The 22,453-nt window shown below is 48.3% G+C and overlaps 1 protein-coding gene across 1 annotated transcript in view; it reads left to right on the forward strand.

Annotated features, from left to right (window-relative positions):
* The first annotated feature begins 12,354 nt into the window (after positions 1-12,354).
* Positions 12,355-22,453, forward strand: part of LOC139264021 (protein-cysteine N-palmitoyltransferase HHAT-like protein) — a 69,629-nt gene continuing 59,530 nt past the window's right edge. Inside the window, exons 1-3 of the mRNA XM_070880124.1 lie at positions 12,355-12,431; positions 12,810-12,953; positions 17,928-17,995. Coding sequence (XP_070736225.1) covers positions 12,848-12,953; positions 17,928-17,995 — 174 coding nt within the window. The 5' untranslated portion in view covers positions 12,355-12,431; positions 12,810-12,847. The remainder of the gene's footprint in view (positions 12,432-12,809; positions 12,954-17,927; positions 17,996-22,453) is intronic.

A 22,453-nucleotide genomic window follows, 5' to 3' on the forward strand; every position in this document is an offset into this window, starting at 1 on the left:
TATGATAACTATCCAGTTACCCCACTGGAGAGTGCACAGACTTACCGAGACGCTCGGTGTACGAGCTCGCATGAAGAATGGCCGTTCAGATGATGTAACTGCAGTGCTGGTGTCATGGAACAAAGTTATTCCACCCCACCCTCTCCAGTGGATCCACCCTAGTACAGAATCCTATCTACCCCCAATGACTCCATCCCTGTAAACAGTTTCTCCATTCAAACACTCTCAACAAACCCCCAAAAGTCGTTGTTTTCCCCCCCCACCCCCCCCCCCCCCCCCCACCAAACAATCATCCTGAACCAGAGAGAATTTATTCTGAATTAAAATTGAATTCAAATGTAGGATCCCAGGTCCAACAACACCCTGAAACATAGATCTGTGAATCTGTCGCAGAGAATTCTTTCGGGGGCGGGATGGGAACATTGCGAGTCGAGTGCCATAACTACTATCTTACCATAGCTGTAAACTAATCTGCTCCTGGAATAAGTATTCAGCTCCTGGAATAAGTTCAGCAACTACTCGCTTTTATTTAGCGTCTTTTTAATATCATAAACTGCCCAAGGCGCTTCACAATGTCGTGAGGATAAAATGGATGCTGAGACACATGATGATGTACGGAGGAGTGATCAGTCATTGTGGTCAAGGAAGTGTCTCAAAGGAGGAGGTTGAGGAGGTTCAGGGAAGAATTCCAGGACCTGGTGCCTCGGCAGCTGAAGGCACGGCCACCAATAGTGGGACGAGCGGAAGGAGGATGCAGAGGGACCAGAGTAAGAGGGACAGAGTTTGGGGGTTGGAGGAGGTTAGAGAGATAGGGAGGGGCGAGCCAAGGATGAAAATGTTAAATTTGACATGTTGGGCTGGGAACCAATGTCGGTCGGTGAGGACAGGGGTTGTGTGCAAGTGGGACTTGGTGCAGGATAGCATATGGGCGTCCGAGTTTTGGGTCAGTTAAAGTTTACAGAGGAATGAGGATAGGAGGCTGACTGGGAGAGCATTGGAATAGTGAAATCTGAGGTGAAAAGGGCAGCAGGGTTCTGGTGACAGGCTGAGGTAGGGTGGAGGTGGGCACTGTTACGGGGGTAGAAGTAGGTCGTTTTTAATGACGATGGGGATATGGAGTTGGAAGCTCAGCTCAGGGTCAAAGGTGACGTTAGGTTGCAAATAGTCTAATTTGGCTTGAGGCAGTGTCGGGGGTTGGGGGCAAAGACGATGGGTTTGGTCTTCCCCAATGTTTAGCTGGAAAGAGTTGTGGCTCATCCAATACTTGATGTCGGATAAACAGTCTGACAACACATACCGTGGAGCAGTTGAGAGGGGTGCTGGAGAAATGGAGCTGGTGGTGTTAGCATTACATGTGGAAGCGGTTGTTCTGTCTGTAGATAATATCACCAAGAGGTAGCATGTAAATGAGGACGAGGAGGGGTGGCGGGGGGGGGCCAAGATGACGGTGCGTGAGTGGAAATGAAAGCTGCGATTGGATAAGCAAGAGTGGACCCAAGCAAGGGCAGTCCCAGGTGTTGGATAGTGGTAAGGAGGCATTGGAGTGGGATGGTGCGGTCAACTGGGCCAAAGGATAGCGAGAGGTTGAGGAGGACAAGGAGGGACAATACACCACAGCTACAGCGAAAGACCTTGGTAATTCTGTTTAGTGCCGTTTTGCCATCATGGGAGAGGTAGAACACAGATTGCAGAGATTCCAACAGAGAATTGAGGGAAGTATAGGCATGGATCTGGGACTTTTTGAGAGGATAGGAGGTTGGAGATGAGACAGTAGCTCGAAAGGACAGGGGGATGGAAGCTGGCTTTCTCAGAAGCGGGTGATGACACAGATTTGAGAGGGAAGGGGATAGAGTGGGAGTTATTTGGACGGTTCTCCCTGTGGTGAGTATGCTGAACCGCCGTGTTGGTAGGTGACCAAAAGTACGTTTGAAAAGCTGGGTTTGGAGAAGAGTTGTACAAGTAGAGAGGGAAGTGAAGAAACAAAAGCTTTCAGAGAGGGAATTCCAAATAGTTTGGCTGATGAAGGATCTGCCATCAATGATGGGATGTACAGAAGGCCAGAGCTGGAATAAAGATTGCTGGTGAGGTCGTAAAACTGCACCTGGGATAGGGTGGGGTGAGGCCACAGAGCGATTTGAGGATGGGGATTTAAAATTCCAGCCACTGGGTGACGGGGAACCGGTGTAAGTCAATGAGGGCAGGACTGGGGGGGAAAGTGGGACTGGAGTGTGGGACAGGATATAGGCGTCTGATTTTTGAGCAAGTTGACTTCAGGGAGAGGAACATTGAGGAGAATGTTGCAGGAATTGAGTCTGGAGGTGATAAAAGTGTGGGTAAGGGTTTTGTGGAGATGGAAGAAAGTGGTCTTGATGTTGGATAGGAGATGAAGTGGAGTTTAAAACTCTGCTCTGGATCGAGGCACCAGCAGAGAATTGAGGGAAGTATAGGCATGGATCTGGGAGGTGACAACAGGTTCATGGACTTTTGAAAGGATAGGCGGTTGGAGATGGGACATTGGCTTGAAAGGACAGGGATGAAGGCGGATGCAGTGATAAGGGAGCAGGGTTTATGAGGTAGGCCAAGAACAATGGCTTCAATCTTGCCACTGTTCAGTTTTAGGACATTTTGACATCCATGACTTCATATCAAACAAGCAGTCGAGCAGCACCGAGATGGTTGTGGGATCAAGGAACATGGTGACGAGCTGGAGCTCGTGATGTCAGCGAACATGTGGAACAAACCCTGTTCGCTGCAGACCATGATGCCAAGGGTCAGCAGGTGGGTGTGGAAGTGGAGGAGGCCAAGATCATCATAGGCAGTCCCTCGGAATCGAGGAAGATTTGCTTCCACTCTAAAAGTGAGTTCTCAGGTGACTGAACATTCCAATACGGGAATTACAGTCTCTGTCACAGGTGGGACAGACAGTCGTTGAAGGAAGCAGTGGGTGGGACTGGTTTGCCGCACGCTCCTTCCGCTGCCTGCGCTTGTTTTCTGCATGCACTCGGCAACGTGGCTCGAGGTGCTCAGTGCCCTCCCGGATGCATTTCCTCCACTTAGGGCGAACTTTGGCCAGGGACTCCCAGGTGTCGGTGGGGATGTTGCATTTTATCAAGAAGGCTTTGAGGGTGTCCTTGAAATATTTCCTCTGCCCACCTTGGGCTCGCTGGCCGTGTAGGAATTCCGAGTAGAGCGCTTGCTTTGGGAGTCTTGTGTCAGGCATGCGAACAATATGGCCCACCCAATGCAGCTGGTCGAGTGTGATCAGTGCTTCAGTTGGGGATGGCATCAAACAAGAAATTAGGGATGCGTGCAATAAAGGTACAGCAGTTATCATGGGTGACTTTAATCTACATATAGATTGGGCTAACCAAGCTGGTAGCAATGCGGTGGAGGAGGATTTTCTTGAGTGCATTAGGGATGGCTTTCTAGACCAATATGTCGAGGAACCAACTAGAGAACTGGCCATCCAAGACTGGGTGTTGTGTAATGAGAGAGGACTAATTAGCAATCTTGTTGTGCGAGGCCCCTTGGGGAAGAGTGACCATAATATGGTAGAATTCTTTATTGAGGTAGAGAGTGACAGTGTTAATTCAGAGACTAGGGTCCTGAACTTAAGGTAAGGTAACTTCGATGGTATGAGACGTGAATTGGCTAGGATAGACTGGCAAATGATACTTAAAGGGTTGACAGTGGATAGGCAATGGCAGACATTAATAGATCACATGGATGAACTTCAACAATTGTACATCCCTGTCTGGAGTAAAAATAAAACGGGGAAGGTAGCTCAACCATGACTAACAAGGGAAATTAAGGATAGTGTTAAATCCAAGGAAGAGGCATATAAATTGGCCAGAAAAAGGCAGCAAACCTGAGGACTGGAAGAAATTTAGAATTCAGCAGAGGAGGACAAAGGGTCCAATTAGGAGGGGGAAAATAAAGTATGAGAGGAAGCTTGCAGGGAACATAAAACTGCCTGCAAAAGCTTCCATAGATATGTGAGGAGAAAAAGATTAGTGAAGACCAACGTAGGTCCCTTGCAGTCAGAATCAGGTGAATTTATAATGGGGAACAAAGAAATAGCAGACCAATTGAACAAATACTTTGGATCTGCCTTCACTAAGGTAGACACAAATAACCTTCTGGAAATACTAGGGGTTCGAGGGTCTAGCGAAAAGGAGGAACTGAAGAAAATCCTTATTAGTCAGGAAATACTGTTAGGGAAATTGATGGGATTGAAGGTCGATAAATCTCCAGGGCCTGATAGTCTGCATTCCCGAGTACTTAAGAAAGTGGCCCTAGAAATAGTGGATGCATTGGTGATCATTTTCCAACATTCTATTGACTCTGGATCAGTTCCTATGGACTAGAAGGTAGTTAACGTAACACCACTTTTTAAAAAAGGAGGGAAAGAGAAAACACGGAATTATAGACCGGTTAGCCTGACATCGGTCATGGGGTAAATGTTGGAATCAATTATTAAAGATGAAATAGCAGCACATTTGGAAAGCAGTGACAGGATCGGTCCAAGTCAGCATGGATTTATGAAAGGGAAATCATGCTTGACAAATCTTATAGAATTTTTTGAGGATGTAACTAGTAGAGTGGACAAGGGAGAACCAGTGGATGTGGTGTATTTGGACTTCCACAAGGCTTTTGACAAGGTCCCACACAAGAGATTAGTATGCAAAATGAAAGCACGTGGTATTGGGGGTAATGTATTGACATGGATAGAAAACTGGTTGGTAGACAGGAAGCAGAGAGTCGGAATAAACGGGTCCTTTTCAGAATGGCAGGCAGTGACCAGTGGGGTGGCGCAGGGTTCAGTGCTGGGACCCCAGCTATTTACAATATACATCAATGATTTAGATGAAGGAATTGCATGTAATATCTCCAAATTTGCAGATGATACTAAGCTGGGTGGCGGTGTGAGCTGTGAGGAGGACGCTAAGAGACTGCAGGGTGACTTGGACAGGTTAGGTGAGTGGGCAATTGCATGGCAGATGCAGTATAATGTGGATAAATGTGAGGTTATCCACTTTGGTGGCAAAAACAGGAAGACAGAATATTACCTGAATGGTGACATTTTAGGAAAAGGGGAGGTGCAACGAGACCTAACCTGTCCAAGTCACCCTGCAGTCTCTTAGCATCCTCCTCACAGCTCACACCGCCACCCAGCTTAGTATCATCTGCAAACTTGGAGATATTACATGGTACATCAGTCATTGAAGGGTGGCATGCAGGTACAGTAGGTGGTGAAGAAGGCAAATGGCATGTTGGCCTTCATAGCTAGGGGATTTGAGTATAGGAGCAAGGAGGTCTTACTGCAATTGTACAGAGCCTTGGTGAGGCCACACCTAGAATATTGTGTTCAGTTTTGGTCTCCTAATTTGAGGAAGGACATTCTTGCTATTGAGGGAGTACAGCGAAGGTTCACCAGATTGATTCCCGGGATGGCAGGACTGACATATGAGGAGAGACTGGATCAACTTGGCTTGTATCCACTGGAGTTTAGAAGAATGAGAGGGGATCTCATAGAAACATAAAATTCTGACAGGATTGGACAGGTTAGAGGCAGGAAGAATGTTCACAATGTTGGGGAAGTCCAGAACCAGGGGTCACAGTCTAAGAATAAGGGGTAAGCCATTTAGGACTGAGATGAGGAGAAACGTCTTCACTCAGAGAGTGGTTAACCTGTGGAATTCTCTACCACAGAAAGTTGCCGACGCCAGTTTGTTAGATATATTCAAAAGGGAGTTAGATATGACCCTTATGGCCAAAGGGATCAAGGGGTATGGAGAGAAAGCAGGAGAGGGGTACTGAGGTTAAATGATCAGCCATGATCTTATTGAATGGCAGTGCAGGCTTGAAGGGCCGAATGGCCTACTCCTGCACATAATTTCTATGTTTCTATGTTTCAATGCTGGGGATGTTGGCCTGATCAAGGATGCTAATGAGGAGACCAGGATGGGACTCTGGAGATGACGGCGGGAGAGGGCTGGATGAAAGCCATTGCTGGCTGCGTGTTGGGCAGGTCGGAGTGAGATCATGCGACGGAGGACCCGCTGAGTTGCGTTGCTCAAGCGGTGGAGGATGACGGCATGGGGCATGGTTGACTGCCAAGTGCTGCGAAGCAGTAGAGCAGGGCAAAGAGGGAGAACGTCAGAAGCGATAACTTGTGATGTTAGCCTGGGCAACATCTGTGCTGTGAACCGCAACTTCCAACGAAACGCAAGAGGCTCCGGAACCTCCCGTAACCTCTCAACACTACTTGCATGATTTACATAAGAACATAAGAAATAGGAGCAGGAGTAGGCCATAAGGCCCCTCGAGCCTACTCCGCCATTCAATACGATCATGGCTGATCTGATTATAGACTCCGCTCCACTTCCCTGCCCGCTCCCTATAACCCCTTATCGTTTAAGAAACTGTCTATTTCTGTCTTAAATTTATTCAATGTCCCAGCTTTCACTGCTCTCTGAGGCAGCGAATTCCACAGATTCACAACTCGCGGAAGAAATTTCTCCTCATCTCAGTTCTAAATAGGCGGCCCCTTATTCTAAGATAATGCCCTCTAGTTCTAGTCTACCCCATCAGTGAAAGCATCCTCTCTGCATCCACCTTGCCAAGCCCCCTCATAATCTTATACGTTTCAATAAGATCACCTCTCATTCTTCTGAATTCCAATGAGTAGAGGCCCAACCTACTCAACCTTTCCTCATAAGTCAACCCCCTCATCCCCAGGATCAATCTAGTGAACTTTCTCTGAACTGCCTCCACAGCAAGTATATCCTTTCGTAAATATGGAAACCAAAACTGCACGCAGTATTCCAGGTGTGGCCTCACCAATACCCTGTATACTGTAACAAGACTTCCCTGCTGTTATACTCCATCCCTTTTGCAATAAAGGCCAAGATTCTATTGGTCTTCCTGATCACTTGCTGTACCTGCATACTATCCTTTTGTGTTTCATGCACAAGTGCCCCCAGGTCCCGCTGTACTGCAGCACTTTGCAATCTTTTTCCATTTAAATGATAACTTACTCTTTGATTTTTTTCTGCCAAAATGCATGACCTCATAATTTCCAACATTATACACCATCTGCCAAATTCTTGCCCACTCACTTAGCCTGTCTATGTCCTCCTGCAACCTCTTTATGTCCTGCTCACACATTGCCCTTCCTCCCATCTTTGTATCGTCAGCAAACTTGGCTATGTTACACTCGGTCCCCTCTTCCAAGTCGTTAATATAGATTGTAAATAGTTGGGTTCCCAGCACTGATCCCTGCAGCACCCCACTCGTTACTGATTGCCAACCAGAGAATGAACCATTTATCCCGACTTTCTGTTTTCTGTTTGTTAGCCAATCTTCTATCCATGCTAATATATTACCCGCAACCCCGTGAACTTTTATCTTGTGCAGTAACCTTTTGTGTGGCACCTTGTATTTGTGACAGTGACTGTAGGCAGTAACAAATCATAGGGAGGTATTGTCAGAGGAATAATGGACTCGAGGTCTGCTGATTGAAAAGCCTCCATCTGTGCTGGACACTGGTCATCACCACCACCTCTATTCAGGCTGAACATTCTTTCCAAAGACCAAGGATGGGAGGATATTGTCCTATGAGGAGAGATTGAGCAGACTAGGCCTATATTCACTAGAGTTTAGAAGAATAAGAGGTGATCTCATTGAAAAATACAACATTCTTACGGGACTTGACCGGGTAGATGCAGGAAGGATGTTTCCTCTGGCTGGGGAGTCTAGAACCAGGGGTCATAGTCTCAGGATAAATGGGTCGGCCATTTAGGACTGAGATGAGGAGAAATTTCTTCACTCCGAGGGTGGTGAATCTTTGGAATTTGTGGCGGCTCAGTCATTAAGTACATTCAAGAGAGAGAGCGATCGATTTTTGGATATTAAGGGAATCAAGGGATATGGGGATAGTGCAGGCAAGTGGAGTTGAGGTAGAAGATCAGCCACGATCTCATTGAATGGCAGAGCAGGCTCAAGGGGCCGAATGGCCTACTCCTGCTCCTATTACTTCTTTTCCTATACTATGCACCCTTGCAGATCCCGATGGTGAACCAACAACTTGTTTTAAAGAAGGGAGCGCAGTGAATCTAGAAACTTCCGGCCCATGGAAGGTCACCATATTGCGCAGAGAGGAGGATGTTGTCGAATTATATTCCCGAGCAAGCTTCCACTGCCGCAGATTTATTGGCCTTCCTTTGTATTTTTAATTAAAAATATGCAAATGAGTGTTTTGAAGGATGGCTGAGGTTATTTATGATGTTGTAATTTTAATACTGAAATCTTAATTAAGGAATGCTGAAGGATAGCATAGCCGCAGCTTTCAAGCATTCAATGTATTATGAATTAAAGCATATTTTAGCTGTTTAATTTTGGTGGTATCCATCCTTGGGACATTAATCTAAAACCTGGGTGTTTTATAAAGATGAAAAAGACATTCATTACTCAAGCAGAGGATAAAAAGGAAATGCAGGTATCTTGATTAATAAACCATGGAAACAATATTTTAACAGAATTGATTTTTAAGATCATGAAGGTAATGTGAGATAAATTGGAAAATAAAACATGCGAGGGGAAAGTGAAATATTTTTTTAGAGAGCGCTATCATCTTCCCAAAGAAGTGTTTGACAAGTCTTTGGACATTTGTAAACAAAATAATTAATGTAGTGAAGTAAATGTCGTCAAAACCTCCTCGCATTACCTTGCCCCAGAGAGCCGTGGAGGCTGCGTCATTGAATATATTTAAGATGGAGATACACAGATTTTTTAACTATAGGGGAGTCCAAGGTTATGGGGAGCGGGCAGGGAAGTGGAGCTGAGCCCATGATCAGATCAGCCATAATCTTATTAAATGGCGGAGCAGGCTCGAGGGGCCAGGTGGCCTACTCCTGCTCCTGTTTCTTATGTTCTTATGTAAACACACAGCTATTCCTCCGCTCCATGTAAGCAAGAAATTATTTATTAACCACTTTTCCTGGAGGCAGTGTCCCTTTAAGGATGTACTGACGAGGATTCTCGTGAGATCTCTGATGTTAGGAACGACGGTGAACACTTGGCAGTTGGAACCAGATTGTGCTGGAGAAAAATGACTGATCGAGGTTGCCTGAAAAAGTAGGCAGCAGAGTGGTATTCCTCAAGGGTTTTGTGTTTGTCACAGTCACAACTTCAAGTACCTGCGTCATTATAATGTGAGCTTTCCGCCTTCCCTCTGTCTGGTCGTCATGGCAAAGAGGCGGCTTCCGTAAGGAGATTTGAGTCTTCTGTAAACTGAGACACATTCCTTTATCTTTACTGTAAGGACAGTGTACCTTTGGGACTGATAATTGCCTCTGCGCTGTGATATAAAGCGCTAAGCGTCACGTTCGATGCCCATAATTTTTTCCTTTTGTCTGCAAAAGGTGTTTTGGTCAGAAAGGATGGGGTTGTGGGGTGAAGGTGTTTAAAACAATGTTGAGATGGGACAGAGTAGATAGAAACAGACTGTTTCGAGTTAGCGTGGGGCATTTTAGATATAAGATTAAATGTAGATTTAGAATAGAACGGAGGATATGTTTTTATTATACAGAGTGTTGTACTGTATGACTGTGGAATGCATTACAAAAGTTAGTGATTGAAGCAGAAACCATGTAAGAGTAGGTGAGATAGGTGATTGCAGGAAAGTGGGATAAAGGGCACATGGGGTTAGGACTACTGCTGGTATGGATGATAAACACCAACATGGACTGGTTGGGCCAAATGGCCTGTTTCCATGTTGTAATTCCAATATGTAAATACCATGCTTCAGACCATTATGTTGTGCCTGTAATTAGTAGGTTTATTTACAAGTGATAAGATGCACCGAAGCAGTAAGCCATATCAAGAAACTAAACTAGCAGTACAACATGAGTGTTGTGGGCTGATTCAATCTTTATTGTTTTAACATAGGCCCTTTTAGAATGCATTTCGTGTGCAGTCGGCATGATTTTTGAATGAAACTGGCTGGTGTAGACTTCCTAATGGGATGCCATAGTAAGCAACGTGATTCTTGCATGTGCCTCAACGGGTTCAACTTCCTGAGCTAATTTAACTGAGTTAAAGTTGAGCTGCGATGCTTTTTAATCGTAAAAGTCAAAGGTGGCAAAGTTGAAACATTGCGGACTAGAAATTAGGTTGGTTAGCACCACACGTTGGGCGCTAAGCACCTCCTGCCCGAGCGCCGCGCTGTCAGTGTCTGCCGTGAACTTCAGCGGCAGCATCCCAGCGCCAAAAATTGAGTAGGCCTCCTGCGCTATCGCTCTGTTAGCGCCCGAGGAGGATTGTGGAACGTGTCCCTTAGTGCTCCGCTCCCCTCTTGGAGCGATACAACTGAATATCACACTTTGAGGCGGTAGACTTCGCCTGGTGCTGAAGGTAGCGCCCCGGTGGCGATACCGCCTCAAAGTGGGCAATACCAAATTCTTCCTTGATGGGTCAGCCGTCAATGACTTTGCCCCTTAACCCGATCTGAAGACCCTCCTACATTAACACTAACACTGCCCAGTCACCAAGTAATCTTTGAGCTAATTATTCTGAGTAGAGGCAATGGCACCACTAAGGAAGGCTCGCCAACTCTCATTGAAATCAGCTTTGTGTGTCAGCCATTTCTCATTGTAAAGACGAGGAGCCCCTTTTTAAAGATGCGGGTAGCAATCACATTTACCCTATCTAAAGTGTATATTTTTTTAATTGAACGCAAAAAAAACTCAAAAATGACTGTAGACTCTTGTAGAGCTGGTTGGGCCAATGACACATCTTGTGACAATATAAAAACAATGAGAGGCCATTTACCATGACTTGATATTTGTTTGAGAGTTCTGGTGAAATGTTCCCTTCAGCATCTCTGTCACCAAAGGTCAGCTTCTTACTGCCGGCCCCAGGGACGTTTGAAGGTGCTGCCGTCATTTGGTGCTGGGCATCAAGAGAATGACTTGGTTTCCGGAGCATAGGATTGAGACGATGACCTCTTTGTTCTGAGGCTATATCGGTGACTGGACGACAGGTTGAGACGGAGATATCGCAGCAGCTGCTTATTCACAATGATTTTTCGATGAACACAAATTGAATTGGCAACATTGCAACTGGTCAGGAGTTATTGGTCTGACAGTCTGGTCTTCTGGGCAGGTATTGTGTTTGCGACAATGCCAGTTAATGGGGACAGCTGAAGTAAACCGGCCAGGGAAATAGCTAATTATTCTAGAACATAAGAAATAGGAGCAGGAGTAGGTCATATGGCCCCTCGAGCCTGCTGCACCATTTAATACGATCATGGCTGATCCGATCATGGACTCAGGTCCACTTCCCTGCCCGCTCTCCACAACACCTTATTCCCTTATCGGTGAAGACACTGTCTATCTTTGTCTTAAATTTATTCAATGACCCAGCTTCCACAGCTCTCTGAGGCAGCGAATTTCAACCCTCTGAGAGAAGAAATTCCTCCTCAACTCAGTTTTAAATGGGCGGCCCCTTATTCTAAGGTTATGCCCCCTAGTTCTCGTCTCCCCTATCAGTGGAAACATCCTCTCTGCATCCACCTTGTCAAGCCCTCTCATAATCTTATACGTTTCTATAAGATCACCTCTCATTCTTCTGAATTCCAATGAGTAGAGTCTAATTCTGAATTCTGATGTTGAGTACCTGGGATCAAGCTTTTGAAGCAAATGTTTAACCTCCTTCTTTGATTTGGCTGATTGGGGCATCTTCAGCACATATACTGTTCAAGATCTCTCCATGTCCACAGTCATGATAAGTGACTCTATTCTTCAGGAGGGGGCATACTGGAGTTAGGCCCGGTATGGGTAGCACATTTGATGATCTCCGACCAATTCTTTGACCTTATCTGAGGATGACATGGCTTGGAGCTGCTGTCAGATTGTCCCACTGGCCATCTCGCATCTTAATCACTTCGGCACGGTGTGTGGAGTTAGGGTTCTTCATCCTTTTTTGATCGTTCCCCGCCCCCCCGTCTGCAGACGCATTATTGCTTTTTGGTAATTACCGAAGTGCGTCTTTCAGTAAGACAAGACTGTGGACCAAAGCCAAGGAGTTAAGTTGCTTGGCTGCGACGTGATACTCGGCAGTGCGAAATAGGATCCTGCCTTGATTCTGAGCCGAGATGGTAGTCTGGATGTCTTGACTAGTTGACGGAATGCTAGCCTGAGGTCGCAGATTCCTGCCTGAGATCACTCCAGTTGGCACCGTTGTACCGCAAAGCCTGCACTTGACGTTCCTTTAAAGGTGCCACTGGGAAAAGCTGCTGGGATACACACTAAAAGCGGGTAGATGTTTTGTTGACTGCTTTCAGGGGAGTCAACAGCACGAGATTTAAATGGGCCCTGCCTCTGGTTGGAGACTGAACTCAGTAACTTTGGATACTGCAAACTGCACAGGTGCTAGGCATTTTTCCTGTGTGTGTGTGTGTGTGTGTGTGTGTGTGTGTGTTCATATGAACACGACACTTGTCAATTAAAGGTACAAGCCGAGTAATGATTCTTGATAATATTAATCAACAGATATTTAATAAATTCAGATGTCCATCACTGTTTAAACATAGGTGTCAGCCTGTTTATTTTAAATGGCTTAAATCCACCATTAATTTAGCAGGCAGAGAAATCCCAAAACAACGCGCTAAGCATTTGTTCGCTATTATTGCCAGTGTAATTTCTAACTGCAAGGTATATTTAACCAAAACCGTCGCTCATCATGGTTTGTTTTGCTTTCAATCCTGCTCTAATCTGTGATTATTTCTCTTTCTTTCCTGCCTCCAGTTCTGGTCTTCCTCTCCTGGAGCTGGTGATCTGCAGACATGGGTCTTAAGACTGCCTTACCCAAGGCGGAGCTGTGCCTTTACACTCTGGTGTTGTCCCTGGCCATTCTGTGGGCAGCAAGCTGGATCTATGAAGCCTCGACAGGTAAGGTGAAGGAGGTTTATCAATCGGCACTCATTTGTCATTTCTCCCCTTCTTCCTCTTCTCCCCGCCCTCAAAATCATCCTCTTTGTATGTCTTAAATAGTTTTATCACAGGAATAGAAGGATATGCTGATCGGGTTCGATGAAGTAGGGTAGAAGGAGACTCGTGTGGAGCATAAAACACCAGCATGGACCCGTTGGGCTGAATGGCCGGTTTCTGTGCTGTCAAATCTATGTAAAGTTGCAAGGAGAGTCGGTAGCAACTGATTAGCGGCAGCAAACCCTCACGAACACTTTACAAGTCTCTCCCAAACCATGATCTGAAATTCTGTACTCAAAACATAGGAGCAGGAGCAGGCCATTCAGCCCGTCGAGCCTGTTCTGCCATTCAATTAGATCATGGCTGATCTGTATCTTTACTCCAAATTCAAACACCGTTAACCATCAAGTTTTTAATACCCATTCTGCTCATTTTTTCATAATCTATTCTACTCTCTACTAACTGTATTCTATTCTCCACCTACTTTGCCCAGTGCCCTGCACCGGTGGATAGTCTTCTCCCAGGTCACTGCCAGTAAGACGCTAAGAACTGCTAATGTGTGACTGTTCCCTCCAATTCTAAGAACAAAAGAACATAAGAAATAGGAGCAGGAGTAGGACATTCGGCCTCTCGAGCCTGCTCCGTCATTCAATGAGATCATGGCTGATCTTCTCTCTTAACTCCACTTTCCTGTATTATCCCCATATCCCTTGATCCTCTTAATATCCAAAAATCCATCGATCTCCGTCTTGAATATACTCAATGACTGAGCCTCCACAGCCCTCTGGGGTAGAGAATTCTAAAGATTCACCACTCTCTGAGTGAAGAAATTTCTCCTCATCTCAGATGGCCAACCCCTTATTCTGAGACTGTGACCCCTGGTTCTAGACTCCCCAGCCAGAGGAAACATCCTCCCTGCATCTACCCTGTAAGAATTTTGTATGTTGCAATGAGATCTCTAGAGAATATAGACCTAGTCTACTCAATCTCTCCTCATAGTACAATCCCCCTCCCATCCCAGGAATCAGTCTGGTGAACCTTCGTTGCACTCCCTCGATGGCAAGTATACCCTTCCTCAGGTAAAGAGACCAAAACGCTACACAATATTCCAGGTGTGGCTTCACCAGTGCCCTATATAATTGCATCAGTGACAGGTCGGGGCCAGAAAAGGAGCGGCGAGCGGCGGCCATGGGCAGCGCCCACGGCAAGGTACGGCGTGAGCTGGTGCAGGAGGGCCACGGCAGCGAAGAGGGACGTCATCAAGGTCCAGGTCGGTGATTGGAGCATGGGCAGATACAACAGGAGCGGCGAGGCGTGAGTTCGGGAGCAGAAGAGGCGAGGGCCCAGGGGCAGCACCGACCAGCCCACACTGTGATATGTGTGCGCACTAGGCCCGTGCAGCAGAGCTGGTCTCCAGTCGTCTTGGTTAACCCTTGCCACTGGACCAAGACCTAGCTCTGTGTCAAGCCCGTGTGGTGGCTGGTGTGCAACGGCCACCCCACGTTAAAAGATCCACGCACAGGCATCTTCCACCCTTCAGGATATAGTTCGGGACCTGGAATATTAGGTCCTTCATTGAAACATCTGTGAACGCATCCCTTTCGGGCATGGAAGCAAGTAATCCTCGTTTCGAGGGACTGCTCTTTGATGATATGATATAATTGCAGTAACACATTTTTACTCTTATACTCAAATCCTCTTGTAATAAAGACAAACGTACTATTTGCTTGCTTCATTGCTTGCTGTACCTGCATGTTAATTTTCAGTGATTCATGTACAAGGACACCCAGGTCCCTCCTCATTTCCAACATTTCCCAATCTCACCATTTAAAAAATACTCTGTTTTTCTATTTTTCCTACCAAAGTGTTTTTCTTTTCTCTTTCCCAATCCCTCCCTTACTTGCAGATGATGCAGCATCTGCTGGACATCAATCTGCTCAACGTTGCCCAGATTTGACACTTCGCAGAGTGGGACTCAAAGCTCACAGTTTCTAAAAAGACCTTCTCCACTTCAAGCAACCGCTGGGGTAAAGTCGTCGCTCTGCACTTCTCAGAAGATTGTAGGTTCAAGTCCCACTCGAGAGATTTGAGCACATAAATCTAGGCTGACACTCCAGTGCAGTGCTGAGGGAGTGCTGCATTGTCAGAGGTGCCGTTTTTCAGATGAGACGTTTAATCGAGGCCCCGTCTGCTCTCTCAGGCAGACGTAAAAGATCCCATGGCACTATTTTAAAGAAGAGCAGGGAAGTTATCCCTGGTGTCCTGGCCAATATTTATCCCTCAATCAACATAACAAAAAAAACCAGATTATCTGGTCATTATCACATTGCTGTTTGTGTAGGAGCTTGCTGTGCGTAAATTGGCTGCTGCGTTTCTCACATTACAACAGTGACTACACTCCAAAAGTACTTCATTGGCTGTAAAGTTCTTCAAGACATCCTGTGGTCGTGAAAGGCGCTATATAAATGCAAGTCTTTCATTTCTCCCTGGTTGTGCACTCTTGCGACATTTGATATTTTGAAATGAAGAAAAATAAAGACTTGCATTTACTGTATAACTCTCTGTTGTTTCATACTCCTAATAACTCTGTGCACCGAATACATTTCAGCTACTATGTCCCTCAATCTCCGAGTGACAGTTTTAAACTGTGCGGAGGGGAGCGGGCAGGTCGGAAGGCCTCCTCGTAGGACTGCTCCTGGGCATGGCCAAGGGGGCCATTAACAGGTCCAGGCAGCGGGCGTCCGAGGGGGGTCATTCAGCCCGACTGCTGCCTCTCTTCCGCAGTTATAGTTGAGCCAGGGTGTCCCTGGAGATGGAGCACGCGGTGTCCACTGGTACGCTCGCGGCCTTCCATGAGAGGTGGGCCCCAGAGGGACTGGAGTGCATCATCACCCCTGGCAATCAAAATTTAATTTGATTCAGGTTTACTGTCTAAAGTTTAATTTGTTTAAGTTTGTCGGTTTTAGTGCCCCCCTTTAATCAGGGGGCACTTGATTATTGTTCGACTTAAAATAGTTGTAGACCTGTTGCATTATGATTGGCTTAGCCAGTCATGTGATGGTCACAAGGCTCAATAAAACCCCAGCCAGTTGGGTCTAGGTCATCCACAATGAGGTATGCAGTTGTGAGTCTAGTGGATGAACTGGTAATGTGTAGTATGAGTGTTAAACCTGTGTTAATAAACCAACCAGTTCTTAATAGCAATGTGTTGCTATGAATTCTTAAGCAAAGAACCCATGAAGCAAATACATTACATTACACTTGCCTTTGCTCCATGTCATCTTGTTGCCCTTACCCAACAAAAACCGATCGATCCCAGTCTTGCCCATTTCAATTCATCCAGCATTTACAGCCTTTTGGGTGAGTGAATTGGCAGAGCGCCCGATAGACGGAATGGCACATGGTCTGTGGAAAGAAACTGGCTTGACAGAGCAGATGGCTTTTTTTCTCAGCCTAGACTCTTCCATCTTATAAATAGGGGGCTCAAAGTTGCAGTTCCCCGTGGGTCTCACGGTTCAAGCTAATACTGTGTTTATATGGTATGTTGTGTTGCAAAGCGATTCATTTCCTCACGCTAATTTTGGTGCACTAGTTAATGCAGTCAAGTTAATAACTGTGTTGCAATGGGCAAACTACAAATGAACACAAATGCTTTAACTCGTGCTGCAAAAATAGCAGCCAGAGGAAATCGGATCCTGACGTGTGTAACGGGTTAATGAAGCCTTGATGAAGAAGCATTGGCCCAATGCACTGAAATAAAATCTCCTGAATCCTGCCTGATCTTTTTTTTACTATTGAGTAACCCAGGAGTAGGGCGTAGGACATCTTTGACATTGAAGAAAAGTTAGAGAGGAGTTGAGGTAGATCGGAAAGTAGTGGTTAGGAGACCTCCAGCTTGGGTTTTGATAGTTTGAGGAGAATTGGGAAGAGTAATGGAGGTAAGGAGGTCCACAGATTGGACGGAGGGTGGGAGAGTAAAAGATGGAGCGCAAAGTCTTGATATCATAGAATGGTGCAGCACGGAAGAAGGCTATTCAGCCCATCGAGCCCCTGCCGGCTCTCTGCAAAGGCACTTCAGCTACTCCCACGCCCCCACTCTTCCCCTATAGCCCTGCAATTTGTTTTCCTTCAGGTACTTATCCAGTGGAAAGGAAGGTTTTCATGACAAGATGAACATAAAGGCTAATTCAGTCTCGGAGGTCACTCCAGAAAAAGGCATGTAAATCTGCAATACACTCAACATACAGCACCCAAAATGTGCAAGCTAATCAGAAAATCCTTCTAGTAAAGTGTGACTGGAAGATGGGGATTCATAGCATGATGTTACAACACATCAGGGAGCAAGGCCAGGAGGGGTGGAGAAAGCCATTGGGTTCCAGCATCAGCTGCCCTGCTGTGGGGAGGTGTTGAGCTGCAGACAGGTGCAGGTCGAAGGGAGATGCCAATAGAGGCTTGGGACCAGCAGCCTACAGATACAAGGGAGTGGTGGCATAGTGGTTATGTAATCCAGAGACCTGGAGTAATCGGAGATGTGAGTTCAAATCCCACCACGGCACAATTTGGGGAATTTAAATTCTTTTCATTAAATAAATCTGGAATAAAAAGCTAATATCAGTAATGGTGACCAAGAAACTATCCAGGCAAGTGGAAAGTATTCTATCAGACTCCTGACCTATTGGGAATGGTAGCATAGTGGTTATGTTACTGGACTAATAATCGCAGAGGCCTGGACTAATGATCTGGAGATCCCACCATGGTAGCTGGGACGGTACCGCGGTAGAACGAATCGCAGCTGTTCTGGCTTTTTCTCCACATGAACGGAAACAATACGTTTGGCCAAATGCTTTCTCTCGGAAACGCTTGTCTTTTCAGGAAAGCTCATCCAACCCGTGTTCGATTTCTCCCTTGAATTAAATTTTTTTGTCCTCCCCACAGATAACATGAACAGGCAAACCTTTAAGCAGAGCGTCAAGCGTGGCTGGGCGTACATTGGTCGGAAAATGGTAAGCCGCTGCCATCCCAGTAAATGAAGCGATTAGAATTTCTGGCTTCCTGCACCTCGCTGGCTGATCCAGTCTATCGTGTCGGCTGGCCCGTCTCGAGGCACCGAACTCGAATTGAGAGATAGTCACTGGCCATCGGTCTCAAAAAGGGTCTGTGCTGAGCCGAGCCGCAAGAAACGTTCCCTGTCGTTTGACGCCACACACCCTGATCTTTTCTTCTCCATTATATTTTTCTCTCCAAATTTTCTCCGCTCCGCCTCTCCCGCTGACATCGGCTGCTTGGCGGGGCACGGGTTCCAGTAACCGGCCATTATTGACGCCTGATCTGTACCGGTTGTCGTCCGGACACCCCTCCATTTCCATCCAAGATCATAAAATGATACCTTACAGAAGGATACCCTTCGGCCTATCGTGCCCGTGCCAGCTCTTTGAAAGAGCTGCCCGATTAGTCCCGCATATTTCCCCACAGCCCCCCCCCCCCCCCCCACTTTCCTCATGGATATCATCATCATAGGCAGTCCCTCGAAATCGAGGAAGACTTGCTTCCACTCTAAAAGTGAGTTCTCAGGTGACTGAACAGACCAATACGGGAATTACAGTCTCTGTCACAGGTGGGACACACAGTGGTTGAAGGAAAGGGTGGGTGGGACTGGTTTGCCACACGCTCAATGCGCTGCTGAACCAGACTGTTCGCAACCTTGGTGTCATATTTGACCCTGAAATGAGCTTTTGACCACATATCCGCAGCATAATGAAGACCACCTATTTCCACCACCGTAACATCGCCCATCTCCGCCCTTGCCTCAGCTCATCCGCTGTTGAAGCCCTCATCCATGCCTTTGTTACCTCTAGACTTGACTATTCCAACGCACTCCTGGCTGGCCTCCCACATTCTACCCTACGTAAACCAGAGGTGATCCAAAACTCGGCTGCCCATGTCCTAACTCGCACCAAGTCCTGCTCACCCATCACCCCTGTGCTCGCTGACGTACATTGGCTTTCGGTTAAGCAACGCCTCAATTTCAAAATTCTCATCCTTATTTTCAAAGCCCTCCATGGCCTCGTCCCCCTCCCCCCATCTCTGTAATCTCCTTCAGCCCCACAACCCCCTGAGATGTCTGCACTCCTCTAATTCTGCCCTCCTGAGCATCCCTGATTATAATCGCTCAACCATTGGTGGCCTTACCTTCTGTTGCCTGGGCCCCAAGCTCTGGAACTCGCTGCCTAAACCTCTCCGCCTCTCCACCTCACTTTCCTCCTTAAAGACGCTCCTTAAAACTTACCTCTTTGACCAAACTTTTGGTCACCTGCGCTAATTTCTACTTATGCGGCTCAGTGTCAATTTTTAACGCATAATACTCCTGTGAAGCACCTTGGGACGTTTCACTACGTTAAAGGTGCTATATAAATACAGGTTGTTGTTGCTATTAATTTGAGTTACTCATTGAAGGAACAAAATGATCGTGAAGATGAAGGTTAAAGTGAAATGACAGGATAGCGCTCCTCATCTTAAACATGTTTCAGGTTGTGAACCTTGTGAACTCGTGTGACTCACTCTTTATGAAGTCCGTATCTTCAACAATAACAACAACAACTTACATTTATATGGCGCCTTTAACGCAGTAAAACGTCCCAAGGCGCTTCACAGGAGTGCTATTAAATAAAATTTGACACTGAGCCACAGAAGGAGATGTTGAGGCAGGTGACCAAAAGCTCGGTCAAAGAGGTAGGTTTATAAGTAGCATCTTAAAGGAAGAGAGAGAGATTTAGAGTGGAAAGGTTTAGTGAGGGAATTCCAGAGCTTGGGGCCCAGGCAGCTGAAGGCACGGCCGCCAATGGTGGAGCGATTAGAATTGGAGATGTGCAAAGGCCAGAATTGGAGGAGTGCAGAGATTTCGGAGAGTTGTAGGGCTGGAGGCGGTTACAGAGATAGGGAGGGACGGGGCCATGGAGGGATTTGAACGGATGAGAAACCAGAAAAAACAGTAATTAAAAAAACAATAGACAGCATGCATAGTAAATTGTCTCAAATCCTCTGCAATTGTACTCATTTTTCAGAATCTCTTGTATTATTCTCGATTGGATTTTGTCGGAGAATTGCACTTACAGCTAAAGCTAGCCTCTGTTAAATATTTATATCCTGCTCTCAGTGAGGTGCTGGAAAAAAGAACAAAACAAAAAAACACAGACTGCAGTATTTAGGATAAGATATTTGGCTTCCCCCCAAAATGTGAGCTCTGCTTATACAGAGCTGTGATTGTTTTCCTTAACATCCAGTCACATACAGCTGCTAATTCTCCTGTTTAAATTCTCTTTCCTACTCTCTCTCTCGTTTTCTCTTTCTCTCGTTCGCTCCCTCGTTCTTGTTTTTGTTACCCTGTTTTCACTCCTTTCTTTCTTTCTCTCTCTCTCTCTCTCTAATCCGCACTCGCGTCCTCTCTCTACATAAGAACATAAGAATTAGAAGTAGCAATAGGCCATTTGGCACCTTGATCCTACTCCGCCAGTCAATATGATCATGGCTGATCTTCGACCTCAACTCCACTTGCCAGCACTATCCCCATATCCCTTGATTCCATCTTATCCACACTCTCTCTCATCCACACTCTCTGTGCCGCTCTCTCGCTCTCTGCCGCTTGCTCGCACTCTGCCACGCGTTCTCTCTCTCTCTCTGCCGCGCGCTCTCTCGCTCGTTCTCTGCCGCGAGCGCGCCCTCTCTCTCTGCCGCGCGCTCGCTCGTGCTCTCTCTGCCGCGCGCGCTCACTCTCTGCCGCGCGCTCTCTCTCTGCCGCGCGCTCGCTCGCTCTCTCTCTGCCACTCGCTCGCTCGCTCTCTCTCTGCCGCTCGCTCTCTGCCGCTCGCTCGCTCTCTGCCGCGCGCGCGCTCGCTCGCTCTCTGCCGCTCGCTCGCTCTCTCTCTGCCGCTCGCTCGCTCTCTCTGCCGCGCGCTCGCTCTCTCTCTGCCGCTCGCTCGCACTCTGCCGCGCGCTCGCTCTCTGCCGCCCACTCGCTCGCTCTCTGCCTCCCGCACGCTCGCTCTCTGCCGCGCGCTCGCTCTCTCTCTGCCGCTCGCTCGCTCACTCTCTGCCGCGCGATCGCTCTCTCTCTCTGCCGCTCGCTCGCTCTCTGCCGCGCGCTCGCTCTCTCTCTGCCGCTCGCTCGCACTCTGCCGCGCGCTCGCTCTCTGCCGCCCACTCGCTCGCTCTCTGCCGCCCGCACGCTCGCTCTCTGCCGCGCGCTCGCTCTCTCTCTGCCGCTCGCTCGCTCACTCTCTGCCTCGCGCTCGCTCTCTCTCTGCCGCGCGATCGCTCTCTCTGCCTCGCGCTCGCTCTCTCTCTGCCGCGCGATCGCTCTCTCTGCCGCGCGATCGCTCTCTCTGCCGCCCGCTCGTTCGCTCTCTGCCGCGCGCTCGCTCTCTCTGCCGCGCGCTCGCTCTCTCTCTGCCGCTCGCTCGCTCACTCTCTGCCGCGCGATCGCTCTCTCTGCCTCGCGCTCGCTCTCTCTCTGCCGCGCGCTCGCTCTCTCTGCCGCGCGCTCGCTCTCTCTGCCGCCCGCTCGCTCGCTCTCTGCTGCGCGCTCGCTCTCTCTGCCTCGCGCTCGCTCTCTCTGCCGCGCGTTCGCTCTCTCTGCCGCCCGCTCGCTCGCTCCCTGCTGCGCGCTCGCTCTCTCTGCCTCGCGCTCGCTCTCTCTGCCTCGCGCTCGCTCTCTCTGCCGCGCGCTCGCTCTCCCTGCCGCCCGCGCGCTCGCTCTCTGCTGCGCGCTCGCTCTCTCTGCCGCCCGCTCGCTTGCTCTCTGCTGCGCGCTCGCTCTCTCTGCCGCGCGCTCGCTCTCTGCTGCGCGCTCGCTCTCTCTGCCGCCCACTCGCTCGCTCTCTGCTGCGCGCTCGCTCTCTCTGCCGCCCACTCGCTCTCTCTGCCGCGCGCTCGCTCTCTCTGCCGCCCACTCGCTCGCTCTCTGCTGCGCGCTCGCTCTCTCTGCCGCCCACTCGCTCGCTCTCTGCCGCGCGCTCGCTCGCTCTCTGCTGCGCGCTCGCTCTCTCTCTGCCGCTCGCTCTCTCTGCCGCCCACTCGCTCTCTCTGCCGCCCGCGCGCTCGCTCTCTGCTGCGCGCTCGCTCTCTGCCGCCCGCTCGCTCTCTCTCTGCCGCCCGCTCGCTCTCTCTCTGCCGCGCGCTCGCTCTCTGTCGCCCGCGCGCTCGCTCTCTGCCGCCCGCTCGCTCTCTCTCTGCCGCCCGCTCGCTCTCTCTCTGCCGCCCGCTCGCTCTCTCTCTGCCGCGCGCTCGCTCTCTGTCGCCCGCGCGCTCGCTCTCTGCCGCCCGCTCGCTCTCTCTCTGCCGCCCGCTCGCTCTCTCTGCCGCCCGCTCGCTCTCTGCCGCCCGCTCGCTCTCTCTCTGCCGCCCGCTCGCTCTCTCTCTGCCGCGCGCTCGCTCTCTGTCGCCCGCGCGCTCGCTCTCTGCCGCCC

Source organism: Pristiophorus japonicus, chromosome 5, assembly GCF_044704955.1.
Source record: "Pristiophorus japonicus isolate sPriJap1 chromosome 5, sPriJap1.hap1, whole genome shotgun sequence".
Taxonomy (NCBI): Eukaryota; Metazoa; Chordata; class Chondrichthyes; family Pristiophoridae; genus Pristiophorus; species Pristiophorus japonicus.